Here is a 20755-nt window from a genome sequence, read left to right as displayed (position 1 = left end):
TATAAATAAACAACATATTTGAGCTTCAAACAACTACTGAGAAACTCTTAAAACTACATTTCGTGACACAATAACAGTAGTATTTTTACATTTCGCAGTCTTTCTCCTCTGCTATTGACGCAACTTGAGATTTGAAATATTAGCTATAGAATATATACAATTTACATATACAATTTAATTTAATCTTACCTTGCATATAGCAGCGGGATTTAGCATTCTACATAAAGCTAACACTAAAACAGCTCACGTTAGCTACAAGTTGTCGCGAGAACAGATTTAGATCAGGCATACTAATGGGGTCCTAAGCTCGGACTCATCTCTTCAATAGGACTCATTTGTTCACCACACCGGAACCAACACAGCTGAAAAAGTGGGCGGGCACTGTTGCACTCTATTAAGAGATGGCAACCCCGGTGGTGAACAACTGGTAAAGTTTTTTACGTTCATTATTATTGTAATGTTATATGCTTTGCACCATCGAAGGCATCAGGTCATTTAAGTTAACGCCGTCTCTCATGACATTTTGCAGACTCTATGCACGTTCATGTGTTTTGGAGGAGGCGTGGCTTTAGAGAGAAGGTAAAGGAGGGTGGGATCTTATGCTTTCAAAGCTAGCTTGCTATTGCTAGCCTCTCTGAAAATTGCCTACCCTAAAAATAATGGCACAAATTACCTCACTCTCTGTTACATTGTGCCTGGTTTGATGTTGTGGTACAGAGCTGCAGGTATTCTGTTACCACAATGTTTGGCTTTTTTATGCTTTACTGCATCTGTGCCTTGCATGCAAATGCCTCGTCATACAGTATTTTAGGGATGCAAGTGCAAACAAGCTGGCACAGACAGAGCCCCGGTGGGCTCTAGAGACCCCACTCTGAGACCTGCCACTTACTTCCGCCAACTTATCCTCTCCACTGAAACCATGCAGACCTCCTAATTGTTCTCAGATGTCAGCCTGGTGTATATAAAAAAGTGTGTTTTGTCGTCTGGGATGAATCATGTATTAGAATTCATTAAAATGCTTGAATAATCTATAATCTATATAGATTTAATATTCAGAGGTTGCATAATTTTGAATGATCATAAGGCTCACTACTGGTTGATCCTGCTTAAAAGGCTTATTATGCATTTGTTTGTTTCCTTTAAATCAGCTTTAGAATTTTTTTATTTCATTAACATGCACGTTTAGTTAAGTTTCCTAAACATACATAATTACCTTAAATTTATTTGACAGTGGAATGAATACAACTGATTTCCAGAATGCTTTAATTTACTCAAATCTTCAAGGAGCCAAACAAAAACTATTTTATAAGATTATAATGTGGTGGACACGTTAAACTAAAGTGTAATAGTTTAAAGTTTGACCTCACATAATAAGCTAGCTAAAGAAATATCTAATATTTTGCAATGCAATAGCTGGCGTCCGAGTACTGGAAAGCATTGTGAAGGGAAGCTATAAAGAGCAGTCAGACTCATTACTCTTTTAGATGAGATGTGTCCACCTCCTCTTTCAGCTTTAGAGCTCAGCCAAAACTGCTGATTTCTTTTCAAAATATGTCTATAATATTTCCTAAATGCCAGCTGATATGCACATTACTCTTACCTTAGAGTTTGTTTACCTCATGAGTTTAATGACATTTTCATTGATACTTATTGCATTCTTGTTTATGTTACGTAAAACTACCATATTTTTTTCATTTTACCCCTAAATGAACTTTTAATACAAAAATAAAATTAACCAAATAAATTGTTGAAATATAGCACTGTCTAAATAAATGGCCTTCATATGTTTTAAAGTGTACTCTTTATCCATTATTTCGAAACAGCATTTTTAGTGCCCCATCTATTATCAGGCACAACTGTCTGATAATGAGCCAATAATAAAACTCTTTTGTTGGTCATGTTTGGATGCTTCGCCTGAAACACATTACCAATACTAATAATAGCCTCCTCCAAGCCATGATTTACCAAACGTAGTTGCACTGACTCATGAGGGCGTCACTCATTCATTCAGTGATTATTCATGAGAAAGACATTTTAAACACTGACATGAGTCATTTAATCAATGTTTTTGGGATGAAATAAGCAGTTTACCATGAGTCATTTTATTAATGTTTCTGCTAGTGAACCAGTCTCTGAGGCTCTGGGAACATGGCATAATGGTTTTGCTGTCATCATCTGTGGTTTGCACTGACCTACCAAATGTCATTTATCACTCTAGGGAGGTTTCTAAAGAGTTTTACGTTATCCAGCTCCAAGTCTTCCAACAGAAGCGTTATGCCTACGGACATGTGACCCCCTCACATTTTTGTGCCGAACTGATTTTGCAACTTTCAGTATAAAATAAAGTAAAGTTTTCATCAATTGTTGATAAAGTTTTCATGGGGAATTAAAAAAAAAAATCTTTTAACATGTCAAAATTTTATATAAATCCAAAAGAGTATACATATATAATTGAGTTTGGTGCGTTATTAAATATTTTCCTTTTTTTCTTTTTCTTTTCTATTACATTTTTTTATTATTATTATTATTACTATTATTATTATTATTATTATTATTATTATTATTATTATTAATAAATACTAGGTTGTTTCAACCCACATTTGGGTCAAATATGGACAAACCCAACCATAGCATTTAAAAAAAATAAAAAAAATGTAAACCAGTGGTTGGGGTTGACCAGTGTATTTTATATATATATATTTGGCATAAAGAATTTTATATACAATATATACATTTTTCAATTGTAGTCTTTTAAAAAAGACATCTGAAATAATAAACTAAGTGCAATGTAGTATTGTCAAAAATATAATTTTTTTGAGAAATATCGATACTGAAATATCTGAAACGCTTCCAATTCTCATTTTCCACAGAATAGATACACGATACCAGCTGCGGTTTCTCACTCTCTCATCTCTCTCCGATAGCGAGTTACACACAAACCCGTCTCCCCTCACTCACTTCTTTCATTTGCTCCAGATGAATATTGTTGGTGTTATAGGGCTTACATTTCAGCGTGGGATTGTGCGTATTGCGCGTAATTTTACTCATTCCTGCTGATTTTGTGCTCACACCCAAAGTGCGCGCACATAAAGCCGCCTCTCAGTACTAAATTCAGTTATTTTTCGCTGCTTATTGCACTTAAACAGTCAGATATACACAAAATAATGTCAAAATGCCGGTCTTGGTGAGTATTCACGTAAACACAGTCAGTTCTGTTTTAAGTGAATGTAAACAGTTGAGAAAGAAAACACTTGTGTAACAGTTAATGGGTCTGTGTGTCAGGTCTTAAAGTGACAGCAGCCTAATATACCTGCTGCCAAATTATGAGACGATATTAAAAATATATTAATGACAGCTTTTCCCCATGGAATTGATGTCAAAATTGTGGCCAGTGAAAATGCTGAGTCGCTAGTAACTTGGAAAACCACTAACCACAGTCGCCATATATCCCCATGTCTATTCTTTTGTCATTACTTATTTTGTCCAGGGCACCAAGTGAGTGTGTGATGACCCTGGCTTACAAAACTTTTCTGCGCATGTTCTTCATGTAGCTTGTTCTTCTTAAAATGAGAAACAACATGATGCAGTGATTATGTGTTCCTCTTATTCTTAATCTGGTGACCCCTGAGGACTGCTCAAGCTCCAAGCAGTGTATTGGCCGCACCTGTGCAGTGGACAAGAGCTCTTTATTCTTTATCCTACTGCGTGATAATAAATGAGGGCTCTAAGCGTTCACATATGACCTGTCAACACCATCATCTATGCAGAAGAGCTCCTCACTCCTTTAGCACGGGACGAAAGAGTTCGGTATCTGGCCAGTCTCTTTCTTCAGCCACACATACTCAAGAGCCAGAGAGCTTTGACCCCGTGAACCTCAAGGCCACTCAGCAGCTCAGTTGCACGAGTTTGAGATCTGCAGGAACAATTAACACCCCCTTCCATAAACTCCCTCTGAGAGGGGGAGAGAGATAAAGAGATTTGTCTTTTAACAGAGAGGGAAGATCTGGAACAGTGGATCTGATCCAAAACATAGTGAGCTGATTCACTGTCTATAGGCTGCTACCTTCTAAGTCAGCATCATAACTGCGTAGTAAATATACATTTTTCTAGTGATGCTTTGCTCTAAATTATTTAATCTGAAAGATTAAATAGCTAAAAATAGCTTGCAAGCCATAGAAATGTTCCAATGGTGTGTTAATCATTCTTTTGATCAGTTAATTTCTTGTCAATGAAAACAGATTCACTAATTGGTCTTAAAATCTGACATGTCTAGAAAAACAATATAATGACATTCAATAGGGAAAAATGTTATATGTAATTACAAATCAACTATTTTATATTTGTGTGTTCTTTGTATTTTTATACTAGAGTATTGCGTTGTTAGCTTAGCTGACCGAAATCAGCCTTAACTGATCATTTTTTTTATTAGCCTACTTTTCCAGTCGCTTGTGATTATTGAATTAGGATCAAATCATTCCGATTCGGATCAATGTGTACAGCTAAAAGCAAATGACACTGGAAGCCAGACACATTCAAATTACAAATGGTCGTATCCGCTCTTACCTGAAAAATAAGGTAAGAGGTTGTCTGAATAGCCTATATGTCGATTCTAAAGGCAACGGCTGACGTATTGCCGTCTCTCCAGTGTGTCTCTGCCCAGCCCACGGGAGGACTGTTTATGCAAGAAGATTTTATGAGCCTGATGCCTTTTCCAGACATGGCTGAGTGATGGAAAGAGCCGGAAAAGAGGGGAAAGTGTCCCACAGTTTTAATGAGAGGAAGAGTCTGTGGTGGAGTGTCACAGCTCATAGGCTTCTTCCCGGAGCAGTGGATGTCTCTAGGAACTCTTGCTGCTGCAATGTTGGGGGTGACGCGGGAACTCACGTTACATACTTGGAGGCTTATTTTTCTATTCATTTAATTTACCGATAAACACAATTGAACGCCTCTCCATTCCCCACTCCAAATTTGAGTGCACGAGCATTTCAGGATTCATGATGAGATTGTGATTCTTTTGTAAATACAGTTATATGATGCATAAAAAGTCAGCAAAGTTTGTGTGTTTTTTTTTTTTTTGGTACTATACGGTTATCCGGACCACACCTGACCACAACTGCTCTTGGTTGGTCGTAACCCCAGTGACGGGTAGGTTTAGGGGCGAGGTTGGGGTAGGTCATCACATGTGGTCCGGATAACCATAAAGTACCTTCTTCTTTTTTTTCGTTTTTGAAAGAAGTCTCTTCTACTCACCAAGGCATTTATTTGATCAAAAATACTGTAAAACACTAATATTGTGAAGTATGTTTACAACTTAGAATAAGTTGTTTCTATTTAAATATATGTAAAAAAAATAATTTATTCCTGTGATGACAAAGCTGAATCTTCAGCATCATTACTCCAGTCCTCAGTGTCACATGATCCTTCAGAAATCATTCTAATATGATGATTTTCTACTCAAGAAACTTTTCGGTAACACTTTTTTTTTTTACTAACATGAACAATGAGCAATACATTTGTTACAGTTTTTAATAAATCTTTAGTATTTAATGTTAGTTAATAAAAATACAGCTGTTCTTTGTTTATTCATATTAGTTCACAGTGCATTAACTAATGTTAACAAATACAACCTTTGATTTTAATAATGTAGTAGTAAATGTTGAGATTAATATTAACTAAGATTAATAAATGCTGTAGAAGTATTGTTCATTCTGTGCCCCTATTATGGATTTTTGAAAACCCTTCATGTAGTGTGTAACCAACACGATCTCATCAAAGTGCGTATCTATAGCACGAATTTTATTTATCGTGCCATTTATACGCCAAAAAATAGTTTTTGCGTGCAAATGATACGCACTGTAAATCCCTTGGGTAGGATTAGGGGTGTGGAGTGCGTGCGTATTACACGCCATAAAGTGCGTATCATATGCACGCGAAAACTGTGCATCATATATGTACGCGAAAACTATTTTTGGCGTATAAATGATACGAGAAATATCATTCGTGCTATAGATACGCACTTTCATGAGATCTAAATGAATGAAAACATTCTGCTAAGTTTTAAATCTGAAAGTGCAGCATATTCTGCTCGTCCTTGGGCAGTGAAAAGAAACTGGCTTTACCTTGATATTGTACAGCACAGCGTCTTCTCGACATGATGCTGTCCAGTATCCACAGGAATCAGCTGTTGGTTTGACGTTCAAGTTTTCCCTGGTGTCTGCGCGCGCAATAAGTGGGCGGGCAATATGCTAATGTTTTGTCTTGACGTCAGAACGAAACGGCTTATGACTCGTTTGAAAAACAATTCATTCATTGACGCAGAGTCGACTCTTACTTTTGAAAGACATTAACTTTAAAACTTTGCAGGATGTTTTCAGTCACTTAGAGCTTACACACTGCATGAAAGGTCATTTTCAAAAATCCATAATAGGGGCCCTTTAAACCAAACCTGAAAGCATGCCTTGAATACTAAGGTTCTCTAGACTACAAGGATGTTGTTTCCCCTCTCTCACTCTCTCTGAACCCAATTAAGTGAAATGTGCACCTGGAATGTGAGGAGGCGCACTGATTGTTTAGACATTGTGTTTATTTGGCCAGATCAAGGCGCTGATCCAACAGGCCAAACACACATATGCGGCACAAACAAATGACTAGGACAATCAGCTAGTTTGCATTGCTAATGTGATGAGACAGAATTAATTCCAACAAGTGCAGCACAAAGACCAAACAGTGTTTAAGGAAAACACAATGCGAGTCAAAAGTTTAAACACTTCGCTGAATTTGTTTGTCAAGATCGCAAAAACCTGTTGATCTAAAGACTTAAGTCGTTTAAGAGCGTTGCTTAAATCGTTTGGAGACAAATGTAAATTGTGTATTTTAATTTATATACAAAACTTGAATTGTCATTATTTCTCCTTGTTTTTTTTTTGTTTTGTTTTTTGTAGTGGGTGTGTTGGAGCAGATAGAGAAGGAAGAGCAGCCAGTAAGTGTGCAGCACACCAATGCAAAGCATCTCAGGGTTATAATGATGCCTTCAAATGTAGCTGATCTTCAGAGTTCAAGTTTATGCTGTAAGATTCAGTTATGTCCTGGAACAGTCATGTTGAATCCGTAGCACTATACTAAGCACTATTTAACACTGACGTCATCCTAGACAACAGTTCATTTTGTTTGTTTCCTCAAGCCCAATCTAAGTGTTCACCAGACCAGAGATTTGTGTGTGCACGTTCAGTTGTTCTGGTCTGTGTAACTCGCTGGAATAACCAAACAGGCTAATTTAGCAAGAGTATTGAGACCTTTGCAAAGCAATGCAATGAAAAAACAAAAACAGTGAGAGTAAATAAATGCAATGCACTAGTCTAAGTTGACTGTGACCCCAGTTACTCCTAGAGAGTTCAAAGTATATAATCACCCTGATAAAACTGATTGTGCTCCAAGTGTGTAGAAGTAAACAGCGCTGAACAATCACTGTCTCATGCCCTTTAAACACAGCAGAGCGTGTCTGACATGTGACTGAAGCTATTAGAGCTCTTATCTGCAGTTACTGCAGTGGAACAAACACCATTATTTCAACACAAAAAAGTTGTTTGTGATACTCTCTAGTTATCTGGAAAGATTACCACAACTTTGCAATAACCCAAACACAGAGACTGACGCCTTGGCAGTTAGAACGGGTTATCTGATTATACTTTTCTGTGGAGGGAAAATGCACATGACACATTTTATTCACATATAAACATTCATCAACTCACACATCAGTTATGGTAAATGGAAGCTTAAGCATGTTCGCTTGATGTGCGAGAACCAATTGTGTTATGCAGTAAGTTTGAGCCTCAGTGAGAACCAATAAGCTTCTGTTTATGTTAGCTGATAAATGTTTATGTGAATAAAATACTAAATTAAATCTGTTCAATATATAAAGTGATCGAGTCTCTTCAGAAAATTTGGACTAAACCGCTCAATTCACATGGATTAGTTTTACTATCTTTTGAAGCGTCAAAGTGGTAGTTGTCAATGCAGGGACAGAAAGCTCTCAGATTTCATCAAAAAGATCCTAATTTTTGTTCTGAAGATGAACGAAAGTCAAACGGGACATGAGGGTGAGTAAATAATGACAGAATTTTCATTTTTGGGTGAACTAACCCTTTAAGAATGATGCCAATGTGACATTTAGCATCTCTGAGAAAACTTCGACGTCAATGGCACGATATTTTATCATACAATTACATGCTAGAGTTTTTTCATCATAATATGTTTTGCTGTGACTATTCATTTGAATATCCACGATAATTTTAGTTACATTTATTTATATTTTTGAACTCCAAACCTGACCCCACCCCAACCACTACTCAACCATACAAAACACAGCATATAAAACACTTAACAGGCAGATAAAAGTAGTCTCAATAATGTATTAAAATAAAATACGAAAAGGAGGCCGAGCGATATTGCTTTGTGTGAGGAACAGACGCAAATTTGACCATTCTCCGGGACACTCCCGTATTTCACACCCATCTCCCACCTCCCTCCCTCCCATTTTGTTATTTCTTCCAGGAAAGTCTCGTAATTTATACGGCCCAAACCTCGTTATATGAATAATCACATCAATATATTTTTCCAAGGTTGTCCAGATGGCAGATATTGTACGCATCCTACTCGCACAATCAACATTTGTGACCTCAACCTGGCAACCTACACTACAACCCAGTTGCGCTGTTGATGTCTGCGCAGTAGACGCGGGAAGTTGAATAAGCGTCACTGGTACAAATGGGAGGAGAAGACTCGGTGTATATTGAACGCAGTTAACGCAGCATCCGTTTTTTCTGTCATCTGTTGGCTAGCGCTACAATAAGATCACGCTCTTATTCATGCAAATGCTTTTAAATCATTCAAGCGAGACAAGACAAAGAGAACGCGCTGCCTGTGACGCACACACGACGCATCGAAAGCGCGCCAGAATCAAGTTCTCTTTCGGCTTGCCAGAATCAAGTTCTCTTTCGGCTTGAATGAACACTAACACAACAATTATGCCCAAATGTCCGTTTTGTCAAGCATCCTCATAAGAGCAGTCTTAAATGAAAGTAAAGAGTGTGTGATATCTACATCTCTGCCAGCAGCGCAAGGTCTTAAAGTGACAGCAGCCACTAATGTTGTCTGCCATTAATGTTAATCAAAGAACATCACTCACTGCTCTTGACTAAAGAACTTTTGTAGCTTTAATAAGGATTTCACTATATATAATTGATAAGTTATGCAGTGCAAACTGTTTGAATACTTTATTACATTTCTGTATATTTCCTACCTGTTAGAGAGGTAAATATAACATTTATTACAATGGGTTTATGATTGTTTTTAAGTTCACTTAAATTAAAAGTTGTTATTTTTTTAAGCCTAATTTTTCATTGAAGTGTCATCTGTATTAGTATCATTGATACTGGCCTTTTTTCATAAAAAGATGCCATTTTAAGTATTTTTCATGTTTCTTTTTATTGGATATTATGTATTTATTTATGTTGATATCTGTGCAGTTTATGTGTATTTAGCCTGCCTCTGCCATCCAGCACCCCCCACAACATTTACTACTGCTGATGGCAAAAAGACCAAATTAAACACTAAACATAGCCTAAATGTGTATGACAGGCTTTATGCATTTGCTTTTTGGGGTGGTGTAGATTTTTCTTCAGTTTAATAAGATGTTTTTATTATTATTACTACATTTTTAACTTTTTAGTTTTTACATTGAAATGACTTATCACTTAACCTCAGAGCTTCTGAAGGTACGTCTTAATGTGTTTTTTTTTGTGTGTGTGTGTTTATCTGTAACAATCAATTTTCACTACAGTGCTTTTTACCACTGTTCTGCATGCCCACCCTGCGGTCCAGTCATATGACAAGTATTCATAAAACACAAGCCTGTGGATATGCATCAGACAGTACAGGTTGAAAAACAAGTGTGAAGGAACGCAAGTTGTGGTTTTAATTATACTTTTTTTTTTTTTTTTAAATGACATCTTATTATCCTGCAAACAACTTCCAAGATGACAGACTAATCATAAGCAGATGGTTTGGTGCACTGGATTCAAGGGCCACATGAGCCAACTCGGTGTCTTGTATTAAATCAGCACAGATTTCATTCTAGATGGGCCATTTCAATTTTGCACAAAGATTTGTAGATGTACATGCTCTCTGAAGGTCTCTATGGTCCTTCCAATTGTACACAAGTAGCTGAGTGTTTTGTTGTGATGTGGAGAATGGCTGGATCTCTGCATCTGACAGCAGTATTCTTCAGTTTTGGGATGCCTGCTGTCTGCAGAGCAGAAGGTTCTGACAAGCCTTTCCTCAGGATCCACTTCAGGTTTAAACACACTATTCCTTTATAAATCTAAATACATTTTCTATGGTTTAGGTCCGGACAAAAAGCATTATACAATAGATTTTATTAACAAATAAAAATAAAGTGCTTTTGTATTATAGAGTGCTTTACTAATTTCCCCCTCTCTATTAAGATACATTAAAAATAAAACGAAGAAAAAAAACAGAAAAAAAAAACATTTTTTATTTGATTATCTAGTACTATGTCTGTATGGTCTCATAAACGGGTTACGATAACATAAAAGCTGCTCGCTTAAATATATAAATTATTGTAATTTTTCATAAGCGTAGTGTCAGTTCATTAAAAAATACATGACTACAAAAAAATACATGACTACTCTTTCGTTTCTCCAAGGCAAACAACAACAACATTTTTATTTTATTTTTGTTGTGTTGTGTCATTTACAAATTATTATAAATAATTACTTGCAATGTGCAATTCGTACATCTCAAACAACGCAATGATAAAATGTTAATCTTTAAATAAAATATTGAAATATGCAAATATTAGTTGATTCTTATTCAAATATTTCATTTAAATATGCGTTTCCTTAAACTACAGCAAACAATGATAAAACTTTACGTGAACCGATCTGAGCGTCGGGAGGAATTTAAGAAAAATGGAGAAAAATATTTTTTTGTTTTCCTTTATATTTAAGAAAAAAAAATTACACGTGCATTGTTGATATTTTAATAAATTTATCTCTGAACTTATATTAATCACTTCATATAGTGTATGAAGCTGTATACACAATCGACGTTTACAGGTCAGTTTTATTACAAGCAGATTACAAATTACAAAGCTCCAGTGAGATGTTGGTCTAGACAATTGGTCGCGAATACACACTGTAAAATTGTCAAGATTCTTGTTCAGATTGTCCTATTTATCTCGTATTTACATTTTGCATATGACAAATTTATTTAAAAATGATTAGCGAAAGGTTACAAAAGTAGTCTATATGCTATTATCTTCTTTTGCAATAGAAATAAATATCTTAAAATAATAATAAAAATACTTATATAAAAGCGATTGATTATATTATGGTTATGAAGTAAGATAAGGCTAAGACAGGTGTTTTGGACTGTCTTTGACCACCCATGTTCCAGACGACTAATTCAATTACAAGACGCAAATACTTCAGAACGTCCAGTTGGTGCAGTAAATATTAGTCCACTGCTTGAACCGAATAGGAAACAGCTTAAGATAACTTTATGATTGCGGTGACACGTGCTCTGAGCATCAACCGATGCCGTGAAGTGCTTTTGAAATGGCAGAGTTATTAGGAGGAGGCACGCGTCCTAATGAGCTCCTTTTCAAACCTGTTGAATAGAGACAAGCACCCTGCGGCGAGACCTGGACCTATTTAATGGCCATTACGCACAGGGCTACCCAGTTTACGCACGGTAGTTGAAGCTCTCCTCTAATCTCATACGCGCTGTTTTAGTGACATCTGAGGAAAAAAGGGGGGGAAATGGAAGACATATTTTTTGATTTTGATCAAGATGCTGCCGCAGACTTTCCCTTCTGGGGCCAAATGGACCCTAACTCTCAGTTCCAGTCTCAGATGGACACGCTGCTCTTTGACTGCAGCGCAATGACAGGTCAGCTGTCCCCCTGGTCCTCTTTCGGGTGCCAGTCCGTGTTCCCAGAGGCTCAGCTGACCTTCACGGACTTAGACTCGCAGTCTCCGCAGCTGGAGGCCGGTGCTGAAGTGGACAGCTCCTCAGTCGACGATCCCCATGAGATCAGTAATCGCAGACAGCGGCGCTTGACGTCCCATCATCCGTACAAGGTGCAGCGCCACGCCGCCAACATCCGGGAGAGGAAGAGGATGCTCAGCATCAATTCTGGATTTGAGGAGCTGCGCTGCCATGTGCCCACGTTCCCCTACGAGAAACGGCTCTCCAAAATAGACACGTTAAGACTGGCCATTGCTTACATCGCCCTGCTCAGAGAAATCCTCATGTCAGGCTGTGACCCCAAGTCATATGTGGATGAATGCATGAAGAACGGCTATAAGAATCAGACCAATGCCATCTGGAACACAAGTGGTAAGATGACAGTTTGAGTTCATTAAATATATATAACATTTAATTTAAATTACAAATTAATTATATATATATGTATACCATGCGACCAGAATAACTCCTTTCAAACATGAATCATAACTTAAATTATAATTTATTAATCATAGATACATAGACAGACAGATAAGATAGATAGATAGATCTAGATCTAGATCTAAATGATTTGTTCATTTTGCTGTGCAAATCAAATACTTTCCAGCATCCATAAAAAATAAATAAACATTTAACTAAATAATTCAGTCCCTCCTTGGTTTGGAAAACCATCTTTGATCATTTTTAAAGTATGACAGGAAAATTGGATCAAACATTTGTGCAGCAATTTTAGTCATTTAAACCAGCATTTTAAAGCTAGGAACAGACTGGATATTTAGCAACATGCACACATTGTTTCCCTCCTCTTGTTTGTGGGGCATATGAGCTAAATGACTTGTTTATTAGGAGTGCATATGCAAATACATCCTCAATAAGGCTTATGTCACTCCAACAGGCGTTGTTTTACATGATTAAACAGTTCCCATTGTTTATGTTGACTGTTCAGTTTATTCCCAGCTGTCTGTTTTCAAAAACTTCCTTTTCTAAGACACAAGTATTTTCACTGAGCTGAAAGGGAGCTGTGTACTTTAGTTAACCACATCCCAGGGTTCCAGCTCTTCAAGGGGGAGGGTTTTAATGAATAAGTGTGCCTTTGTTAGCCTTAGACCAGCGACTTGTTAAATGGTCATTAAAATGTATCTAAAGCCTCATGTTTGCTCTGCTTTTGTGTTCTCCAACTCCAGATCTGACAGCTCGGCTCTCTTGGATAAAGTGGGATTAACTGCACTGTGGGCCGGGAAGAGAGATGCCGCCTCTCCCTCCTTTCTCACGCTCCTCTTCAAAGCTGGCATGGCACGACGGCACCACGACATCTGCAGACTTCTCACCGTGTTACACCTCCTGGCACTCGGGACACTTTTTATATTCTAATTTGTTGTGGGTTACAATCAGACCCCTTTTGCTCATCCAGACGGTCGTTGTTTGTTGTAAATGAGGCCTTATTAGGACAAAGCCGTGGCACTTGTCCTCGTGTGCAAGAAGAGAGAATGGCAAATCGGCAAAAGTTCAATTTTTTGTGTGGATAAAAACAGCTTTGCTGCTGAAAGCAAATGTTTTGAAGGGTTTGGCCTGACAACCACATTCAGATTTTAAATAAGTGACATTTTGCACCTTGAAATTATTTTGAGCAAATGCAGGTGGTTTATCACAACAATATTTATTTGTTAATGTATAATTTTTATTTATTAAAAATGTTCTTTTTAAGTCTTTCTTTTGAACTTTGTTTGAGTGACTTTTATGTGCTTATTTATTTAAATATAGCCTAAATAAAAAATATGTATATAGCAATACAAGATAGGCCTATATAAATGCTTGTCTTTAACTTCACTGGTCTTTCTGATTACTCTGTGATTTAAAAAGTAAATTAAAAAAAAACTTTATTTGCCATGTTTAATCAAATCAGAACAATTTTAACCCCCTTCTATATCTTAGAAAATATTTCCCCCGAAAAGGTACATATTAGTATCCTAAAAGGTACCCATACCTTTATTAGCCTACCTCAAGTGTTACCAAATGACATAATAGTAGGCTACATTTCTAAAGTGCATACTGCCCCAGTGACAGATTTTGTAATTTTTTTCTGAGAGTGTAGCATTGAATTTGCTTCCCAGCAGTCGCTTACTAAGGTCCCACATTTGTTTTAGCCATTTCCCCCTTTGTTTTTAAAGGCTCTCGACGGGACCCTCAAACTGCAGTCACTTACAAACAGAAAGCCGCCATAATAAGAGCGAACGCATGATGGTGTTTGAATAATAGATGAGCGGAGCAGATACTCCCAGCGAGAGAAGAGAAAAAGCTAACAGGGGTGAGCCATCCAGAACGTTTACCTTTAGATTGAGGTGTGTAAAATACGTCTATAATGGCCCTCGGTGGATGTAATTAAACCGGAGCATTGTGTGGTATGGGAAGCTAGTCTCAGTCTGTCGGGCAGGATTTAACCCCGTGTTAGAGTTGAACGTCTGGTCTATATGTCCTAAGAGCTCTCTGTTAAGGTACGGTCACATTTACCGTTGCTCGGCGAAATCCATTAAGTCCAGTAGGAATTTGTTTGAAGTTTTAATCAGGTAGCCTTAGGGTGACCACCTGCTAATAAGCCCAAGGGGGGACAATGGGTATGTTTCTGAGGGACAATGTGGGACACTGCCTGGTGCGGCGGTGCCCCACTGGCAGACTCACTGATAGTGGTTTACCCATTTCTAGCACATACCACCTTGCATAGTATTAATAATGCCCTATTCTCCTAAACGTGTAATTTTTGATGTATGCTCATGAATAGGCCAACCAATGTGTGTTTTTTTTTTCTAAATAAATGAACATTCAATGAATTGACAGATGTACTTCCACTTAAGATTTACTATTTAATTTTATTTATTTTTCATTACAATTTATTTACTTTAAATAAATTAATAAATTATAATATAAATGTATAGGATTAACAGGAATTGTAGTTGCTCAACACCACAGGAACAATTTTAAAAAAGTATAAAAAAAAAAAATACGATTGACCTCGTAGCCTATTCCTCCCTCCATGTCCGATTGAGAAGGACGTTTTGCAAAGGTCACAAAAAACCCTCTCGGTATCCCCCTCAACACCTTTCAGCCACAAATATTAATTTCCCCATTCTTGTTTCTTGTACTCACACCTTCTCTTTTTAATTGATGATGGCGTTGCCTCTCAGACAGTCTCTTTCTCGAATTTTTCGAATTGGAAAGCGCGCATCTAAAAGTTCCTTCCTTCCCAGTGTGTCTGGTATGCGCGCGCGTGCGTGCGCTGTCATGACAACAACGAAAAAGTTGACAACCTAGTCAGCAGTTCAACTGAGGGGTTAGTGTGGCAACAATAGCGTGCTGAAATGTCAAGTAATGTTCGTTTGTCTGCTTGGGGCTCGAGTATATAGAGCGACCAACTTTTTTTTGAGCAAGCATAGATTATGCGTGACACGGTCTCAATTTGCGTGACGCGTGAATTGGGCTTCAAACGCTGTGCGCGCACGCGCTACGCGGGACGGGTGGTCACCCTAGGTAGCCTATCATCGGTTGGAGTAGATTTGGCTAGGTGGCGCTGTCGCAAATAGCCTATAAAAGTTCCTAGAACTGCGGTCCTGAAACTGCAGCCTCCGGTATTGCAGGAATATTATTAAATGTGACCTCAGTCACTGCACCAGTAACATAGGGGTGGTCCTTATGGGTTTGGTCAAAAAATGTTTTTTAGTGTGGGGCACAAACAAACTGATTTATTAATGCAAGACTGAATGTAGACTAATGGTTAAATAACCATTTAACAGTGATAATAATGTATAATTACTGCTGAGCTAAAAATGGAAAATTCTGCATTTAAGCATCCCATAAGGTATAGGGTTGGGCAATAGGCTATAGCCAAAAAATCTGTATTTTTGGGTTAAATGGCAATGGTATAATCTCAGTATTTACATTTTTTTTTCTATTTTAATAATAATAATTAAAAAAGTCATATCCTGATCAATATTCTCCTACAATGTTCATATTGAAGGCTATGAATACAAACATAGTGAATGTAACCTTGTGCAAAAAAGTCAAATCACATTATATTATAACATTGTATCATTACAATCTAAAACCAAAATTATGTTTTTAAGACGTTAAATTCACTCAACTAAAAACGAAAATAAATAAAAACAAAACTGCTATCATAAAAATACACTTGTAGGTTTGAAATTCTATAGGCCTAGCACATGTTCTCTCTTTATAAATATATTTATATTTTAGTGTTAATGTAGCCTATATTTTAGCCAGAATTATTGCGGTGGCGCCCATTCATTATTCTGCGAAATGGAAATATTTGCTTGACTTTCTAACATTTACAGATGGAGAATATGTCCGTGAAATGTAAGTTATGCACTGAGGAAATTATTGGATGTCACTTCAGTTTAAAGATTAATTAATAGAGGTATATTTGTTTCCACCAATCGCTGCACAAGTTAAGGTAACGTATGATGACGAAAGCACGTTAGTGTTAGCCTTCCCGGAACCCAGAATGCATTGCAGTGCCTGCAGTTCGAATTTTTTTTATCTTTGTATGGAAGTCAATGGGAACCAATCGCCCAAAAAGAGGCGGTAGCCTACTCCACAGACCGTGACTTGACGCTGATTGGACTATATTCCGAGGCAGACAGTGATGGAGCATAACTCTGTGGTTGAGTCATTATGAGTGCACTTTGGTGGTGGTGCGTCGCCCTAATGAAGAAACCGTATATCTTCTGGTATATCTTCACCTGTGTCATTTTCACACAAATCCTCAAGAGCTGCTCCAGTAACGCACAGCCTTCGAGTTGAATGGATTCTTATGGCCGGAGCGTTGCAGTCAGTCTTTAGAGATTGGTACTGACTTTCTTTATGCATTTGGCTGACTCCTCCATCCAGGGTGATGTTCTTACCAGAGCCCCGAGTCCATCTCTGGAGGCAGCAGCAGGTGTGTGTTGACTCTCCGCATGGGCTCTAGCCATCGATCACCATATAACACAAGCTCCGCTGTTCTATTACAATACCAGCGGCTTCAATTACTGCATACAGCCAGAGTCACGTCCATTATTACAACTTATATGACCGGGTTTTAGTGCTCCATGCTGTCAGAGCAATGTAGAGCTCAAGAGGGGCGTACAGGTGGAGATCCGATTTACCTTTGGGACTCGTGCTGACTCAAACGGGCTGGACTTATGTGCATGCTTTCATAATGCTGTTAGTTGATCTTCAGCACAGGAATTTATAAAGAATGTAGACTGAAAAATAATAATGCAACAAGAAATAACACTGGGTTATTATCATTGCCATCTAGTGGTTAGTTTAATTATCAATAGTTTTTTTTTTTTTTTCTTACTTGAAGGCATAGTTAAACCTAAATGAAAATTATGTCATTATTTACTCACAAAAATAAAAGCACACGAAATGAGGGTAAGGTCTATAATATATATATATATATTTTTTTACAGAATCACAGTTTGTGACCATGGCAGTCAAAATAAATAAATAAAATAAATTGCAATTATAAAAAGTATCATATAAAATCAGTCCATATATTCCAATCTTTTTGCACCTCTTTTCCATATAACAGCAGTTTGTGACCATGGCTGTAAAATAAAATAGTGTTATAAAAGTAGTTCATGCACACTACATTCTAAGCTTTCTAAGCAATATGATCTAAAAAATGAAACAATGACATCTGTGCACTAATGATGTGCCATTTTAAGTCATTTTTGAAAAAGGCTGTCATTGTTTCAGAATATTACAAAATAGTTAATGGATGCAGTCAGATCTAGAGCTTGAAAAGTCCTCCTCCATTACGGATTGTGAAACATTCAGTGATAAACTTTGCATTTCTCATCTGTCTCTTGCGTTTACAGGGTCAGTGCTATAATTCAGCAATGAAATAAAACGGGGAAAAAACAATGAAGCCTGATAAACACTTGTATCCTGATTCCTGACACTGTGTACATCCTTGTTTCTTGCAGCGGGGTTCATTTATTTCTGGCCATCCAACCTAAGTTGACTTGTGTCGGAAAGGGTGAGGACTGGAGTCCTGCGGGCAGGTGTGTTTATTGTGCATTTCACTTCTCTAAACATCAATATGACAGCACTTCTTCTGAAAGCATGCTTGCAATAGGACAAATATCAATTATCAAAGATTATCGTATTCAGGGAATGTAGGAAATGAGGGAATATACAAATCAGTTGTCACGTAAAGCCTCTCTAATCAAAATAACAAATGTCTAAACAAGGATAAAATACTGAAGGCATTTGAAACCACAGCTCTCAAACATTAGAAAATATGACCATGCCTTCTCAAATTGGAACTGTCTTTTATGAAACAAACACATTGATTGAATTATTTGCATAGACACCCTGGAAATCTTTTGGGACACCATCAAACTTTGAGTCAAACAGTCAGGGTCTGTTTATACATCAGCAGAGAGGAAATGTACATTCTCGCAGTTATTTAGATGATACTGCAATGCTTTGAGTAATTGATCTCCACGTGCATGTGCACCACAGTCCCTCTGCAGATCTGAGATAGCTGTGAAACACATTTTAAATGATCCACCTGCTTTGCTCATTACCGCGGGCCCCCTCAAGGCCTAGACACACACACACACACACACACACATTGAGATAGTGACTCAGATTTGCTAAGTGGGGAGATATGCATTTTTCCTTAAAATACAATTTGGGAATGTCAAGGTTTCATTGCCACAGGGACATATGAGCCCATTTAAGAATACCTTTAGGATTTTCAACCTTTCTCGCTCAATCGAAATCACAGCATGCTTTATGTCTGGAGCGCTTTTTTTCTTCTTCTTTCAAATCAGTGGAAAAGTCTTCAATCTTTATATATAATTTCAGAACTAATTAGAAAGTATTTATTAATGAATGCATTTATTATTATTGTCTGTCTAAGAGTCTGAAACCACTGAAAATCCGGACCTTTTTTTCCTTGGAAAGTTTTATAAACGGCTCTTTTGCGTCTCTGATTTTTTTAGTATTTTAATGTTCTTTGAGATTCACTTACAATGTTAAAAAAGTTTTTTGCACAAAAAAAAATTATATGCAAAAAAATGATTATTTTCAACCTTCATTCTGACCCTCTGACTGAAATGATCTGTTTCAGTCCTAAGGCTTGTCAGTAAATGGGCTCTGTTATGATTGGCTGACGTCATTGCATAGGAAACGGTATCAACGCCCACTCGCTATTACACGTGAGTAAGTGTTTTGAAAACATTATCCATGTAAAACCATAATTTAGAGCATTATGAAATTACTTGCGGTTTGTGATGCAGCTGCTGTCAGATCCAGTATGCTGTTTCATTTATCAACAAAAGTTTATTTGTGAACTCTCCATTACACTGTGCCTCATTTACAAAACAAAATGCTCCGAACAAACATATAATCTGGGATGGCATTAATAAAAACCATCCACTTGTTCCCGACGCTGGGATCCTTCTGAAGTCTGCACTGTAAAAAAATATATAATCATGACAACATATGTTTTTACATAAGCAATTTTCTACTTTTTTTACAAGATTCAACTAATTTATTAAAGTCAGTTTAATGTAATTTAAGTTGAAATGACTTAAACATTCAAGTCGATTGTACTTAAAAAATTTAAGACAGCAACTTTTAGTTTTTTACAGTGTGGACAGAGACGCCGTTTAAATTGGACACATCAAAGTGAATGTTCTTTCACTCTTCCATTTGCCCTGTTGTTGACAGACTCAAGTGTATGAAGCATGTCAGAAACTGAATGTGTAATTGTGTACAGTATCCAGCGTAGAGAGCATCAGTGATCATAATGGGTTCTGTCTGCGTTTGAACGTGACGCTAGGCAAATGTCAGCTGTTAAGTGCCGTAATGCCTGTGGGTAAGGCCTATATGCACCATGATGCATATCTATTCGTCGATGTCTTGCTCAGGAGGCAGGGATATGCAAATACGTTTGCCTGTGTGATGCCATAGACCCTGCAATATCAAAACGAGCTGTTTTTGGAGCTTGATTAAATGCTTTGTTTATAATGAGGAGGATGTTTTAAGCTATGAAACTTGCAAGATGTTTTAATGGTACAAAAAAAGGCGCACAATTTGATTTCTCATGTCATGACCCTTTAAAAAAAAAAGGTATGTTGTTTTGAAATAATGTAAGTAATTGAGAAATATTTCAGATTCTGCTCTACTTCTTGGTTGCTAATCAAATAAGTAAAGTAGTGACGTTGATCAAATGACTTCTTGCTCTTTTGAAAGATCATGTTATGTAATTTCTGGAATCCATGTCATTTTGTTACTCTGATAACATTTACGGCAAACACATGGTGAAAATGTGTGTCAGAACTATTGTAGAGAAAACTTGGCTCTCTGGACTGCTTGCATTAGCATTAGCAAACATCACAGCTGACATCTGTAAATGGATTACATTCTTTTATAATTCACATCATAAGTTGACTACACAATATAATAATGTTGACCTACGGGAAAAAAATACATCCTACGGTGGAGCAAGTAAACCCATTTTTTAAGAAAGGAAGAGGAGCAGCAAATGCTTTTTGATTATTAATTGCATTGCCATGCTAACTGTATGACAGAGAAAATAAGAGCATAAGAAGAGAAGCTTCCTCTGTAATTCTACAAAAAGAGTGCCAGAGTGTCTATTATACATGTGTAAAAAATGGACTTCACAAATCAGTAA

General features: G+C 37.1%; 1 protein-coding gene across 1 annotated transcript; it reads left to right on the top strand.

Annotated features, from left to right (window-relative positions):
• Positions 1-11840: 11840 nt before the first annotated feature.
• On the top strand, positions 11841-13290 carry LOC311299061 (protein Fer3; the record flags this gene model as incomplete). The annotated part of the gene is made up of 2 exons (XM_084422452.1): positions 11841-12420; positions 13233-13290. The coding sequence occupies 2 exons, from the start codon at positions 11841-11843 to the stop codon at positions 13268-13270; spliced, it is 618 nt and encodes a 205-aa protein (XP_084278578.1). The 3' UTR covers positions 13271-13290.
• Between the last annotated feature and the right edge of the window lie 7465 nt (positions 13291-20755).

This window comes from Rutilus rutilus (assembly GCF_951802725.1).
Source record: "Rutilus rutilus genome assembly, chromosome: 10".
NCBI lineage: Eukaryota > Metazoa > Chordata > Actinopteri > Cypriniformes > Leuciscidae > Rutilus > Rutilus rutilus.
Note: the sequence above shows the minus strand (reverse complement) of the source record. Positions and strands in the feature narration are given on the sequence as shown.